This window comes from Lichenostomus cassidix, chromosome 4 (genome assembly GCF_008360975.1).
Source record: "Lichenostomus cassidix isolate B80296 chromosome 4, HeHo_3.0, whole genome shotgun sequence".
Lineage (NCBI taxonomy): Eukaryota > Metazoa > Chordata > Aves > Passeriformes > Meliphagidae > Lichenostomus > Lichenostomus cassidix.
The window spans coordinates 8,197,161-8,212,780 of NC_139484.1; the positions used below are offsets into that span (position 1 = coordinate 8,197,161).

Consider the following 15,620-nt stretch of genomic DNA (forward strand, 5'->3'; position numbering starts at 1 on the left):
CTAGGAATTTTTGTGCTAAGGAGGAGGGAAATAAAGTGCTGTCATGGCACACGTAATAATGAGTGCATTAGATAAAATGATAAAAGTTGGATAAATGAAAAGGTGGCAACTTTAAAGCTCATAAAGGGAAATAGGTTTATAGTGTGAAACTAATCTGTGTGATTCCTTGACATGGGCAATTTTCAAGACAAAATGTTTAAGTGTTCCATAAACATCTGGTCATTTAAACATTGAAAAGGATCACCAAGGATCTCATATTAAAAAAGTGCTTTCATGCTTCAAGGCTAAACCACCCACTGATGAGCAAGGTCAGAAATCACCATCCTTCTCCACAGTTTGTTTCTTATCTACTCACTCTGACATTTATGCAAATATTGCTGAACTTGTTTCAACAACACCTGTCCTGTGTTTCTCAGTGGCCTTTCAGTGAACAATCTTGAGTTTCATCTTGAATAAGTGTTTTCTATTCTTTGAAAACTGGTTCAGTTGAAGAATTCCTAATTGTACTCTTTGGGGTGTATATTCTGCTGCTATTTGGAGGGTAAAATGTCAAATACACAAAGTGTTGTGCCACCTCTCAGCAAGGGGATGTGGTGTAGCAGCATTCTATATTCCACTTGAAACCTTTCCTTTCTGAACTGAGAGCACCAGGTCCAGTGAGGCCTCCTGGCTTCACCTTTATGGTAGTCTCTATTTGATGTCAACTGCTTATTGGAATCCTGTATCTTTTCAGGGAGAAGTGCTCCAAATAGCTTCCAACAAGTGCTGCCCTGAGTGTGCCTCCCGAGCCGAAGGATTTTGCCAGCACGAAGGGCAGATCCACAGTGTGAGTGCTCTGTCCAGTTCCTCAGAAGGGACAATCCTTACCTGTTTTTAGCTCCCTGTTTGGTTCAGCCAGTGAAGGATGCTGGCCTGGTGTGCAGGGGAAGGACAGATCATTGCGTTTATATCCTGTCACTGTCAGATAATGGAATCTAGCAGGAGCTGGGGCAGCAGGGTTTGCAGAAAGGGAACGTGTTGCTGAGCAATTGTGTGTCCTGCATGGCTTAATGGGAGAAATTTCCCCACTTGTTCCGTCCCTTTGCTGTTTCTGTGGATGACTGAGACAGTGCAGTAGCATTAGGAGGGGAGCAAAGCACAGTGAACTTGACATATTAGCTGTCCTCTGAGAAGGCTTTTCTCTCAGCAGCCATCTATGCTGCTGGAGATTGATTGCTGCTCTGCGACCTGGGCTCTGTATTCTGTAATCCTGAATTATTCAAGAAGCAGGTTCTGGGATGTGGTTTCACCTAGAGGGGCTGAAAGGCCAAAACAATCAGAATAAGTGTCTGGAGATAAGAAAAAAATCAAGATTCATGGGTAGTAGTTAATGAATCATGTCAAACAACAGGCAAATGTAGAAAAATGGCTTAACAGCCAAACTCAAGTCCTGTGTGTGGTCTCTTACAGAGTTTTCTGTTTGACAAGAGGCAAGTCAGGTCCAAATCTCATATATGCTAAAATGCCCAGACACATTTGCATATGTGAACCATACTCTCTACACCTGAGATGGATGTTGTAACCTTCTGTCTCAGCATGAGGCATGGCCAGCAAGAAGCTGTTGCAAGCTAAAAAAAAAAAAAAACTGGAATAGGAGGGGTAGCACACCCATCCTCTTCTCATATTTCTTTGTGCCTGTGATTTGGTGGGACTATATTTTATCATAATACATTTTATTTCTTCTTATTGGTGCTGGTTTTTTTGTGTGCAAACCAGGAAAATGTGCTGCATTTTCCTGCGTTGCTCTCTTGCTTTTGTCTTTTGGCTCTTTTAGAGCCTGTCCTTTGGGTAGGCATCCCCACAAGAAGGATTTGGACATATTTGTACCTACAATCACATTTCACATCCCAGTTCCATTCTCAGGTGGTCAGAAAGCAGTGTTTTGTCGATGCAAAATCTCATCCTTGAGAGAGGAGGGCCTTGGGAAGGGACAGGACTTATTTCCAGGTCTCACTCTGCTTTCTGTGCCTTTGGTTGCGTTGTGTGCAGCACGGCACGCAGTGGGCCAGCTCGGGATGTGTCCAGTGTTCCTGTGCCCATGGGAAGGTGACCTGCAGCCCCAGGACCTGCCCAGCCCTCACCTGTGGACAAGGGGAGCTGCAGGACACTGCCCAGGGCTCCTGCTGTCCCAAATGTGTGGGCCCTGGTGGTGAGTATTACATGGGAGTGAGGCACTGTCTGGTTCCATTGATCTGAGCTCAGAACCTCCTTTCAGTCACAAATCTGGACACCTTTTATTTTCTTTTCTTGTTCAGTTTTGTTGGGAAGACACTGGAGTCAAGCATGTCTCTTAATTCTCTTTCTGTCCTGCTGCTGTATTTACATTTTTAATGGCTTCACCCATGGGCCAAAACGTGGGGAATAAGCTTTAAGCAGTGAGCAGATGTGCCTAATATGTCCTCATTTTGGAGATTCAAATTGGGAAAAAATCCCCCAGCTATTCCCTATGCAATTGGACTGCAGGTTCCAAAAATGCTTCAGTTACTGGATGCCTTTTCTTGTAGAATCCCCGTGGGAGAAGTGCATCCAGAGCTCTTAATTCACAAACCCTTTGAAAACTTGTGGAATTTTTAGTCTCTTTACTTGCTTTGACAAACTGAAATTTTGAGTCCTGAGATGCACAGAAGCTATGTTTTAATTATGGGTGATGGAAAGGGATTAAAGGACATTGGAAAAGAAACTTCCCCCTTGTTTTTCTGTCCCTTAGAGCCTTGCTCCTTTGATGGCCATGTGTTCCAGGATGGCAAGGGCTGGAGCCTGGGTCGGTGCTCCAGATGTGTCTGCAGGGATGGTGCAACTCAGTGCTCCACTGCTTCCTGCCAGCCTCTGCTCTGCAGCCAGGTCAGGACCCTCCAGCCTTCTAGGAGCATTCCTCATCATCTCCTTTTCTATGGGCTACATCCATTTCTCATGCCAGTGTCCAAATTAGCAGGGAAAGTTTTTGGGTGACAAGTGGGCAATTTGGGAAAGGGGCATTTGACCTACAGAAGTGATGTGGAGTGATGGTGAAGCCTGTGTGTCTCTTCCCTAAGACCTTTCCTTTGCTGGTTAATGCAGCACAAAATCTGTCAAAAAAAAAGGGTTTTGTTTTCTGTTTAAAAAGTTGTCTAAAGTTGATCAGGAAATGTTTTTATTTCTGTTGAGCGAAGGAATGAAAGACAAGATTTTTAATGGGATTTATCTTCACAAATTTCAGTGTTTGGTTTGCAGCTGGAAAGTTTGATTTGCAGGTCTTCTTACTTTTTTTTTTTTTTTTACAAGAACTCCGGAAATGCATTTGAGAGTAGACAAATGTGGATGAAATTCCCCTTTTGACTTCAGGAGTTCAGAAATACAAGGCAACTTGAGCTAAAAGAGAAGTCTCAGAGCAGTGTTCTTTTAGAACTTTGCTGTTTAGAAAACAGCAAAACCAGGAAGAGATGTTAGGCAAACTCATGATTTTAGTCCAGCAGGGAACAGGGACATTCCTGTTTCCAAGGTCTTTGCTGTGGACAGGTGATGAATTTTTAGCATTTATGTCAGGATCAATTCAGTCAAACTCCATGCAGTGTCAACACAGGGTTAGTAAAGGCTGCAAACTATACAGTACTCCAAACTCTGGGCAAATCACTCAATTTTTGGAATTCTTGTTGTTATTATATTGAAAGTGCTGAAGGGTGTGACTGTGCTCTTTGGATCCTTTCCATATGGGCCCATTGTACCCTTTTTTGGGCCACTTGGTGCACTCCTTTACAGCAGCATGCCTGGAACTGGCTCCTTGGAAATCCTTGTCACTGACCATGACTTTATGTTTTAGGGACTGCCATTTTCCAAGTATTTTTAAATCTGTTACTATGCTCCAGTGATGAATCCAGAAGTTCTCTGACTGAGAACTTTTCACTGAGAAAACCAAAAGCAGTACTTTTTTCTCTGTTGATGCTTTCCCAGCTGTTACTGGACCAGATGTTTGGACAATTAACACTTTTTTTTTTTTTTGCTAGAAGAAAGCCCACCTGTTTGTGTGTGTGTGCTAATTGTGTTTTGCTTTGTCCTGAGATACTCCATTAGTATTAATTTACTAAGTACTCTGCATTAAAACAAATTTATGCCTGCTTTAGATCCCTCCTTTCCCACTCCAAGTGGACTGGCGTTGCCTGCTGAGCCATTGCACTAATGTTTAATCAGCTAATCATTAGGATGTAATTTATGGAAACAGGAGTGACTGTGTTGTTGCTGTGATGTATTTGAGAGTAATTGGCTGGCAGCATCCAAGTTAATGCAGCAGAAAGCCAGTTCTGATGGTGTTCCAGATATTTTCTACCAAGGAAATTTCCCAGTGGAAGAAACATGAGCAGGATGTGCAAGGAGCCTGTTCTGATCTCAATCAAACCTAACGTTTTCTTGCATTGACCTTTATCTCTGTCCCTTCCTTCGTTCTCCACTCCATCAAAAGCCAAGACATAAATTCTCCCAGGATTAAACTCTGATCTTCCCTCTTTTGGATAACTGTGGTCTTCCCTGGGTGCTGAGGGAGAAGAAAGCCAAAAATTCCTGTTGCATGCCACCAAAATACACAAAAAAATTCTTTTAACTCTGCTGGGAAATCTGTCCTTGGTAACCTTTGTACAAAGTCTTCCAGTCTTTCTTTGAGAGCCCAAGATTTGACTAATGAACAAGATGAGATGACAGTGCTTGGCATTTCTGCTCTAATTCCAGTCCACCAGTCAGTCTCCCAGTCACCCTGATGTGGCTGGATGGAGGTGCTGATGAACAGTGCTATTCCAAACCATTGGATGTACATGGACTGGGAGCAGTGGAATTAGACACATTTTGGATGGTTGGAGTTGAGGCATGCAGGAAACGTTGTATTGGTGTGAAGTGCCAGCCTTTTCCAACATGATTTAAATCCGTCATAAAAAAAATTTAAATTAGAAAAATCCAGTTTTAAGCGTAATTTAACACCTGTACAAGCAGTATGCATGGATTTAACTAAAACAGTGCAGATGCCTGAGAGGTGGTGAGTGTAAATCACACGTTCAAAACCTCAAAATGTGGCAATTCCAGAAAAAAATCCTCTCATTCATCTCCTTCTTTATTGTGCTTCCCTGCATAGCTGTATATTTATTTTTTCCTCTGTATATCTGTATGCCTGAGTAGAATCACTTTATGCCATATATATGAATTTATCTGCATCTCTCCATGTATTCAGTCCTCAGCTGCCATCTAAATAAGCCCAGAAAATGAGGTAGAGAAAACATATTTCAAGCCTTTTACCTCTGCTTTTGTGCTGCTTTTCAGGCCAAAATGAAGCCCTGAGTGGCAATGGGTTATCCCATGGATGCTAAATGCCTGGAAGTCCTAGCACTGATGCTGACCCCCACATTAACTGTTCAAGTTTTCTTTTCCTTGTCTCTGCCTCCTGTTTAGGATGAAGTTATGCTTCTGTCTCCTGGAAAATGCTGCCCAGAATGTGTCCCAAAGCCCTGCTTGGTGTCAGGAAGAACATTCCAGGTGACTTGTAACAAACCACCCAAAAACAACTCACAATTTTTGGCACATCTCTGTTTCCCTTCTCCCCAACATCTGACTTTCTGCCAGCACTGATAGCTTAGTACAAACGTTGCTTTTTTCCCTCCTGGAAAGGCAGGAGAGTTGAAAGGAATCAGGCCTAGATAAGAATTTGCTGGCCAGCAGAAAGGAAGTTTGCTGGGTGAAGCAGATGAGGCACTTTCTTTTCACACTTGGTTTGAAGGAGGAAAGCAGAAAGCAATGGTGACCAAAGTATTTATAACTTTTGTTGTGTTGTCTGGAATTAATTTAATGCATTATTAATTTAATGCATTATTTAATGTGGGATTTTCTGTAAACTAATTGTTTTGGCTAATAATAGAAGTTTAGGCCTCCCCAATGCCACTAGCTTGCAATTAATGAGAAATACATACCCCCACTGCCATCTAGACGTCATCCCTCTTCTTCCTGTTTGCCGATCATGTAGATCAGCATTTTTAAAGAAAAGTTTATTATCTGATACAGACATGCAGAAGGAGACATCATATTCCATAAGCAGCTCAGCTTTCTGGAAGGAATTTGGTTATTTTCCAAGAGTGTTTGACAGCTGTATCTGTGTTCTTTTTCAACAGCATGGGGAACAGTGGAAAAAAAATGCCTGCACTGCATGTGCATGTCAGAGAGGGGAAGTCAGATGTCTGAGGGAGACCTGTGGTTACGTCACCTGTGAGAAGGTACCGAAAAATCATCCACCTCTGCCACCATGGCTGCACATTCCAGTGTGCCAAGGGCTTCAGAGTGCCCTGCTCACTGCTGGGTGACGTTTTCAGGGGGAGAACAAGGTGCTGCGCCCCGGGAAGTGCTGTGAGGAGTGTGTGTCTTCCAAAGGCACCTGCTTGGATGGTGGCACCATCAGGTACCACGGGGAGATGTGGAACAGCACCCGCTGTGACTTCTGCGTGTGCCAGGAGGGGCAAGTCACCTGCCAGGGAGCTGAGTGTGCCAAAGTGGAATGTGCCAAGGTGAGAGAGGTTTTCTTCTCCCAAGATGGATCTGTCAAATTTTGGGAGGTTTTTTTTTTCCCCCTCCATTTTTCTTTTTTCTCAACTTGAGACACCCAAAGAACCGGCCCTTGTTTTGTGCAATCCCCTCAAAAAGATTTCTCAGGGAAGGAGAGCAAACCTGGAATTTCCCTTGTAAGTTTGCACAGTGGGCTTCCATTGTGAAGAAAACCAGTGTGAATCAGTGACTAATTTAACTTGGATTTCCTCCCATGCTGTGTCTGTTTGCTGTGGTGGAGGGTCAGACACACAGAGGATTCAGTGGTGATCACTGGATTTACCAGGAGCTGAACATGGGGGAAATATACAGGTCAGAGACAGTTAAAAGCTTAAGAAATGTTCCTTTTATCCTCATTCTGTGTCCTACAATGGCCTTCAGTAGGGTAGCTGGGTTTGGAAGTCGGCGTTCTACTTTTCTTCATTTTTCTATGCAACCCTTAGCATGGAAGTGAAGCTGGCAAGGTATTTTATTCCCAGTGCTGTTTACTCCAAAACTAATACCCTCCCTGCCAGGTTATGTTATATTTGCTCTGTAGTGGATGTGCAAAATGCATTAGACAGGGTTGAATGCTTCACCCACACACGTACAAATATGCTTTGAATTGCCTTTTTTTTTGCAGTGGGATGAGACTTCTGTGTTGTTTGTCACTGCAAGGGCTGAGAGGATTGGGATTGCTCAGCCTGGAGAAGAGAAGGCTTTGGGGTGACCTAATTGTGGCCTTCCAGTACCTGAAGGGGCTCCAGGAAAGGTGGAGAGACTATTTACAGCAGTCTGGAGTGACATGATAAGAGGGACTGGCTTCACACTGACAGAAAGTAGGCTTAGATTAGATATTAGGAAGAAATTCTTCCCTGAGGGAGGTGAGGCCCTGGCACAGGTTGCCCAGAGAAGCTGTGGCTGTCCCACCCCTGGAAGTGTCCAAGGCCATTTGTCCCTTCCAACCCAAACCTTTCTGTGATTCTGCGATCTGTTTTAATTGGTGGGTTCTTGTCTGTTTTATACTCACTTGTCCAGAGTGTCAGTGAGGAAAAGGGAAAGAATTGTGGCCTTCTGGGTTTTCTGTCTCAATGGTGATGCTTTTCTGGTGACTCTGCCTGTGTGTGCTAATTCTTGAGCAGACACCCTTGTGGTGTGTCTGAAGTCCAGCCAAAGCCTGGACATAATGGTTTCACTGGATTAGCTTGTTTTAATGAGTGTTCAAAGGAGTCAGAATCTACACATGGACTCCCAAATGGTGTAAAAATGGGTGTATCAAGGTATAAAAGTGTATGTTCACCTGTGACTGTGCCTTTGAAATAACCAAAATGCACTGAGTTTGGGACCGAAAGTCACCCCTGCCGTGGTGTTGCTGCTGATCACTCGACCTGAAACTGTGCAGAGAAATTTTGCTGGATGAAAAGTCGTGGTTGTCATAAAATCTTGTTCACTTGCAGCTGTTTGAGTGAGATGCCTTCGTGCTCCTGGCTGTAAATTGGATCATTTACACTAATGATGATGGCATGCTGTCATGGCTCAGTGGGGAGGATTAGTTAATATTCATGCTCACATCTTGGGTACTGACAAAAAAAAATCCATTATTCAGAAAAGCCAGGGGTGTTTTCCACAACAATAGCTGGAGATGTTAACATGTAGGGTTCAAAACTCCTCAAGTCATGTTCAATCCTAGTTTGCCTCAATAGTGCAAGGTGTGCATTAATTAATTACAAGAAAATATTTACTCAAAAAGCAAATGCCATGTTTTCTTTTTTCCTTTGTATTTTCCTTCTGAAGCTGCAGGTCTGTTTATTTAGGCACCTGCCTCAATAAATCAGAGCCTACGTGAAGCCAGGAGCACTTGGATTTATGTCTTCATAAGGCACTATTAATTTTCTGGTCACATCATCCTACTGAAAGAGTAATGAGGCCACAGATAGGAACTGCAAGAGGTTTAGCTCCAAACCCTTTCAAACAAACTTGTCCAGCAAAGTGTCCATGGTGATTCTGACCTAATCCTCAAAAAGCCATTTTCAGCAGGCTATGAGCTGGGAGTACATGGTCTCAATCTGGAATATGATCAATCTCTCTGCAGCAAAGCCACAAGTTATCTCCCACAGCCTCTCCCTTTTCTGAGCCTTGGCAGAGCAGCATAGTTGCATTTTTTTGGGCAAGGCAAGCCGTGTTCTGTGGATAGTTGTTCTCAGTTTTCCTGTAGCCTGTGTTTATGGATGTGGGTGGGAATGGGCGAGTTTACAGTACACAGTAGTGACATGAGATCCAAACCCTGCCAAAGGCATTTTGGAGTAATTGAAGAGCAGAAAGGTATAGAAGCAGCAGAGAGAGATTTAAGCTGTGTGTGGTCCTCGGTGACTAAGAACCAGATGGCTTCTCCTCTGTTGCCCTGCTCAGGGATGCCAGAGTGTGTCCTGGCTTAGGTGTTCTCCCTTGGTGAACCCAACAGTGACCAGTGCTGCTGTTACCCTGTCTGTGTCCTTAATAACTCCCGTACAAAAATTCAGTGTGCCGCTGAGGCACAGTGAAAATTATCCTGGAACAGAAACCCAGTTGGCATAAATCGGAAAAACAATTTGGTAATCTTGGAAATTTAAGCTGTTTCTTGTGAGCTGTGTCCTGGTTCCCTAGCACAAAGTCTCTCTCTTTTCTTAAATTCAGCTTCCACTTGGGTACAAAGAGTTGTGGTGAATTGGGGCACTTTATTCCTTTCTCCTGCTGCTAAATTCTTATCTTCACACTGAAGTTATTTAAGTGGAATCCGCGGAGTTGTACAGTTGTGACAAAGAACAGGCTTTTTCCATCTGGGATAAATAGAGCATGTGCTTTGAAATTCTCTTGGGGAAATAAAAGTAGAACATTCAAAATGAAGGTAAGCTTCTATGCATTGAATCCTGAGGTTGGTCTGGTAAAATCCTAGTGATCCACAGTAAAAAGGGGGAGTATTTCTCTGCAGGATTTAGGGATGAAGTAATGGCCTTATCACTGAATTCCAAGGCCTTTTCTGAGGTTTGTTCTGCAACTGCAATATTCACTGAGCACGTTTTTCAAACTATACCTACAGAGATGAAGTGGGATAGAGAGAAGATAAGGTGAAATTAGATATTGGAGATTGCATTCCAGGGCAAGAGCTGTTCTGCCTCGGCATTCCACAGTGGTTTTGGTGATGTTGATTCCGTCTAAATTGCTGCAACCTTTCTCTTCTTCACAGGGCAAAGAATTAATTCACTTAGATGGGAAGTGCTGTCCTGAATGTATCTCAAGTCATAGTTACTGTGTTTACAAAGAACATACCAAAGCTGTGAGTATCCTTGTACTTTGGAGCAGGGACTCGTGAGTTCTGCTCACAAAGGTTTGGAGGGGATGGGCTCTCCCTCTCTGGCTCTGAGAAGGGTATTATTTGCAAGTGTAGCAGAAAAATAATCCATTAGTATTGTCTGCAGATTGCTATTGCAATTTGCAGACACACTTGTGTGCATCAGCTGCAGAATTTCAGTTTTCCTTGGTCTTAGTTCAGTTCAATCAATCATTTCCCGTTCATATTTAATATCTCTACTCATAAGTTTCTTGCACTTTTCATAGAGATAGTTGATTTTAATCCTATCAATTTGAAGCTACAGAGCTGGAGCAGAGTGTAGCTTTCTGCCAATGTATCCCACTGATTATAATCTTTACTGCAACAGGAGCCCATTATTAATATTTTCAAGGAACTTCCCTCTGAAGTTAAAGAGAAAGGAAACTTTCATTATCTTGGTTTAAATATACCAGTAATGGACTTTTCATTGCTCTGACAGGTGAGGACTGGAGCTGATAGCTGCTATTTGCCAATAGATGTGGAAAATGGCAAGCTTAATATTGTTTGGGGTTTTTTTAGATGCTGTGCTTCCCTTTCTTTGCTCAGTTCCCTTTCTCTGACCCAGGTGAGGTAAAACCCTAAGGTGTGAGGTTTATTCCAGTTGGTGCTTTGTCCTTTCTGAGAGAAGAACTGGCAGAAAAGCTTTGTGATCATTTAAAATGCTTGCTGCCTCTTTTCTGTCGACTCCTTCATCCCTGTGCTGTTTGACCCAGAGATCTCCGTGCCTGGCAAAGCCACTCTGTGCCAAGGCTCTTCTTTGGCTCCTGATGCCGTGTTTCACCTGCAGAACGGGGAGACCTGGGCAGAAGGGCCGTGCCGGGAGTGTGAGTGCCGGGATGCCGAGGTGACCTGCTTCCAGCGCTCCTGCCTGCCCTGCCCCAAGGGCAGCCTGCCTCTGGAGGTGAAGGGAGACTGCTGCCCACGCTGCCAGCCAGGTACAGAGCCAAGGCAATCCTTTCCTTGGTCTGAAATCCCTGCAGCCTTCACTCCCCCAGCACCAGTCTGACCCCACCTGGAATCTTATCTTGTCTCTGGTTTTCAGTTGCTAATTAACTCATTTCCATACAATGTCATTCTAAGATAAGTTCAAGGCTCCCAATGACTTCCCCTGGTTTAAATGACAGCTTTCTTTTGGCAAAAGAAATTCTCCTTAGGGTTAGTGTTTTGGAAATGTTTTGTCTTTTTCTTTTTTCCTTCAGCCACTCGTTTCTGAATCCTAACATGAGTTTTGGAGTTTATGGGCTCCTGGTTATTTCTTGGGAGTGGGAAGGAGAAAGAATGTGCTTACACTATTATGCTATAAGCTCACCTGAGGCTGAATGGCTGCCAGTTAATAATTGTTTGGAAAGGCTTGGATAGCCTTGGCTTATATGGTAATTTTGCATATAAATTCCTTTTTCTCCAGGATGTTGTCATTCCTCTGGATTTACATTTCATAATTGGGAGGCTTTAGCTGTAGGTTGCTAGTTTTTTGGGGTTTTTTTGGTTGCTCTTCTGGTTGTATTCATGTAACTTTGGTTTTATCAGGGTGCTCCAGTTAATGTTTTATCTCAGTAAAAAGAAAATAGCTTCACAGTCTAATTGTGCTGTAGTGTCTGAGCACATTTGCCATCTTCATGTTTTAAAGCTTGTTATTTGCTGCATGCTAATGAAAATGCAAAGCACTACAGATAGAAAAGTGAGGAAAACGGGGTTTGGACAGTTCTGATTTTTGAAAGGGAACATCATCTGCACAGGCTGTTGATGATACAGTGTTCTTACCACCCCTTCATTCTCCTTATCAATAAATGCCACTGGCTACTGGTCATCCTTGAAAATCTGGCCATTTAGCTTCCATCATGGTAGCATTTTGGAAAACCCAGGCTTTGGAGTCATGGTGTTGGACATACAGAGCCAAACTTGCATTTTTTTGTGTCCTAAAAGGTAACTGGCAATTTCCCTTAGCCAAGCCTGCTGTTTTCTCTCTGTGTTTTTCTGTCTTGCAATGGTGGGGATGAGAAACAAATGCAAAATGCAGCCTGCAGCAGTTCAGTCTGTGAGCCCAGAACATCAGCCCCTGGTGCAACTGCTTCCATAAAGCCAGATTTGCTGCTTCTCTGAGATGTGCTGGGGGAAGCTGGCAGAGAGAACCCACTCCTTCTCAGCCAGGGGAAAGCAAAGAAGCCCTGGGCACTGCTGTATTTATGTTAAAGCCATCAAATACTCCCTCTCACTGAGAACTTTTGGCTAGCAGCAGAGGGGATTTTTTTGGACCTAGAGAAAAATTGTTCTGGTCCGTATCTCGCCAAGTACCTGTGGCCAGGAAGTACTTCTGTGGTGCTGAGACATCAAGATTTTTCTGGAGGGGGAGCAGTCTGCCACCTGTACTCTGACCTGGCATGACCACAGAGTCTTGACTTACTGCAGGGTTTGGCTTAAGGAATCTCAAATTCAGGTTGTTTCAGACTGTTAACTCCCGGTGACTTACAATTTTTACTGCTGAGAAACCATGTGGACAATGAATACCCTTTTAATCAATAGCCTAGAAAATCTGAGTCTATATAGAGATTTCTCACGTACTAAGTAAAGCAATAAAATATTTAGCCCCTTTGATATAATCTAGTATCAAAAATCATACTCCAAAGCTAACACACCTTGGACCACCCAGAGAAATGAGGGATGAATTTCACTTTGATTTCCAAGTTGCAGTGTTTTGCTCCTTCCTGGCTGCCAACACTGCTGTTTTTTTCTCCCTCTGTGTTCCCCCTGTGCCAGGTGAGTGCCACCCAGACTGTGTGAGCTGCTCCCAGGCCTCTGATCACTGTGACTCCTGCCAGGACCCCAAGAAGTGGCTGCAGGATGGGCGCTGTGTGGAGACATGCGAATTGGGCTTCTACCAGCACGGGAGGACCTGCTTAGGTAATTTCTGCGAGGGGTTAGATCCCCCTTCTGTGCTGCATGCTATGCTCTTGGTTGTGGGACCCCATGGGTTCAGTCTAGAGAGATTGCCAGGCTTTGTTTGGGAAAGCATTCAGATATGTGCTGTGTTGCAACCACGAGACTTGGTGAGGTCTCAGACGGAAGCAGACTCAAATTCTTGAACTCTTCGGCCAAAATGAGGCAAAATTGTCTCAAATCAGGAGGCTCTTTCTGCATCAGGGATTTGGGACTGATTTTTCTTCTCTCTTCTTTCTCCTGGAAGCCTGCAATGAAACCTGCTCAGCCTGCACCAATGGATTTGAGTGTTCCTCGTGCCAGACACCCCTGCTGCTGCAGAATGGGCAGTGTGTGACTTCGTGTGGGAAGGGATACGTCCAGGATCAGCTCCTCTGCACAGGTACCTCAGAGCAAAGGAGGCTGCAGTCCTTTGTGATGGCAAAAGAGCAGGCAGAAGCTGTACCTGAGCTATGAGAAGCCTCTCTCTTGAGGCAGCTGCTGTTGACATAGGTGTTAATGTTCACCCTAGAGTAAAGGAAGGAGTGAACAGAAGAACCAATTCATACGGGGTAAAATTGATTACTGCTTGGGGAAATATTTGTCACAATTCCTCAGTGGATCTGTTCTGTTGTGTAAAATTTGCTCATTTTGAACACTTACGTTTTTCACCAGTGTACTCTTTCACTTCTTCTTATAGTTTCCTTTGGAAATGCAACTGTGTGTTTGGTGGTGTTAAGGGTACAGAGCAGGATGTGTGCACTAATTTTGCTAAGGATGGGATACCCTGAGCCCTGCCTGGCCCTTTGATCCAGGGGGGCTGTGTGTGTTTCTTTCACTCAGTGCAGACTGACTGCACCTCCTTGTGCCAGACCTTTCAGGAAATGGTACTTTGAGGTGTGTAGAAAATTACTTGGAGGGGTGGGGGATTGATAGGACTCAGGAAAAATTTTCTGGGCAAATTTCCCGCTTTGTTTTGCCATTCATTTGATCCATACTGTGCACTCTTCTTGGAAGTGCATTGAGCTTACTGTTCTCAGAAAGCATTTTTACAAAGTAAATTAGTAATTCTGTAAAACACTGAGCTGTCTAAATCCTTTACCTTAGCAGCTGGAAAGACTGAGAGTAAGATTGGGAAGTTAGTTTTCTCTTTGCTGGAGCTATGACAGTGCTTTTATGAGCATCCCCTGCTCCTTTGAAATACTCTTAACTCTTCCCAAACTGTAAAGCAGCTGCTTTTTCATCATGGGAATTTAATTGTTTTCTGTAAAATTAACACTTTTCTTGTCTTGATGTTTGCCTTTTTAGAAGGCTTCTAATTATTTCTGCAGCTCTGATTCAGCAAAGGGATGGAGCACACGCTTAACTTCTGAGCCATCGCTTTAATTTCTGTGGAACTAACCCTCCTGCTTAGAATTAAATACAGGCTTAGGACTTTTGGCAGATTTCAGGGCAAAGCACTTTAGATGGTAAATCCAGCTTCCTTTTCTGAAGTGGTTTCCCTCGAAGAGCTGACCACTAGTTTCACGTTTTGCAAGTCTGAAAAACCTCTGTCCTCCAGCAGCCACTGCAGCCCTGGGCACAACTGTGGTTGTTCAAATAGACAAGAGAGACTCAGTCTGAAAGAATTTATAGGCTTAAATATCAAATTATCTTCTATTTCATTTGGTTTTATTTTAGCATTTCATTTCCACCTGCTCCTGGTGTTTTAATTGGCAGTGCCCATGTACTGCTGAAGGGGTAGGGAAAGGCTAACGTTTCATTTTATTGCTGGTATGTAGATTACTGATTGTACACTCCATCCAAATTTGCAGTCACGCATGCTTGTAGCTGAATGTTGCTGGGAAAATTTGTTCCTCTTTCCTCAAGGGAATTAAACCAATTTGCTTTAGTTCTGCCTGGCTGCATTTTCTGCATAAAGTCAAACCAGTGGAGAAAGTCTTACATTTCAGATGCAGTCTGTAATTCATTGCCATTCACTCTTTCCTTGTATCCTCTTTATTTCTGCAAATCTCTAATCAGATTGTCGAGACGGGCCTCAGACTGCTCAGGAAGATTTTCCTCATAATGGTTTTAACATCTACAATAAGCATGTTTCAAAATCACCGAAAGGATGAACTAGACTGTGTTAATTGCTATAGTTCCAGTAAACTCCCTCTTGAGGAATTCTCTCTGGACTTGAAAGAGACTTAACACCAGGTTTCTTGCTCTGTCTTCTTGTTGAAACACTGTTGTCTGCATTGTAGAAAACTACAGTGAATTAGCCTTTCCTTTTGTTCATGTTTTATAGCAGCTGGTCTAATTGAAGCTCTTTTGAATTTTTGATTACTGTTGTTTGATCTCTGCCCCATTTTAATCCTACACTAGGGTTGTTTCCTGCCCCCATTCCTCCACTCGCTTCTGTGAAGAATTAAAACCATTAGGAGAAAGTAAAATTGAGAATAAAAGGTAATAAGTTCAGTTAGGTAGCAGTGAATTTAAAGATCATGGATCAGTTTATGTCAGGCAGAGTGGTGGGTTCTCCCTTGGCAGAAACAGAACTCACCCACCAAAGGCAAAGCAAAGGGAAGCAAAAATAAACTATGTCTGTGTGGTAGAACAGAAGGGCTCGAAGGACTTGCAGTGTTCAATGCTCTCACTGCATTTTTCTAACTTAATTATTTATGTTTTCAAGATTATTCAAAAGCCCAGGCAGAACTGGAGTGTTTCTGCTTTCATCTCCCAAAATGCGAATGTTGAAGTCTGTAACTTGACACTAACAGACCCGGCTCACTCT

The 15,620-nt window shown here is 43.3% G+C and overlaps 1 protein-coding gene across 1 annotated transcript in view; it reads left to right on the top strand.

Annotated features, from left to right (window-relative positions):
• FRAS1 (Fraser extracellular matrix complex subunit 1) overlaps positions 1-15,620 on the top strand; it is a 109,986-nt gene that overhangs the window by 34,441 nt on the left and 59,925 nt on the right. The window contains exons 4-13 of the mRNA XM_085059861.1: positions 734-826; positions 2,029-2,188; positions 2,747-2,880; positions 5,446-5,529; positions 6,159-6,260; positions 6,357-6,548; positions 9,788-9,877; positions 10,719-10,866; positions 12,686-12,829; positions 13,113-13,247. Coding sequence (XP_084915987.1) covers positions 734-826; positions 2,029-2,188; positions 2,747-2,880; positions 5,446-5,529; positions 6,159-6,260; positions 6,357-6,548; positions 9,788-9,877; positions 10,719-10,866; positions 12,686-12,829; positions 13,113-13,247 — 1,282 coding nt within the window. The remainder of the gene's footprint in view (positions 1-733; positions 827-2,028; positions 2,189-2,746; positions 2,881-5,445; positions 5,530-6,158; positions 6,261-6,356; positions 6,549-9,787; positions 9,878-10,718; positions 10,867-12,685; positions 12,830-13,112; positions 13,248-15,620) is intronic.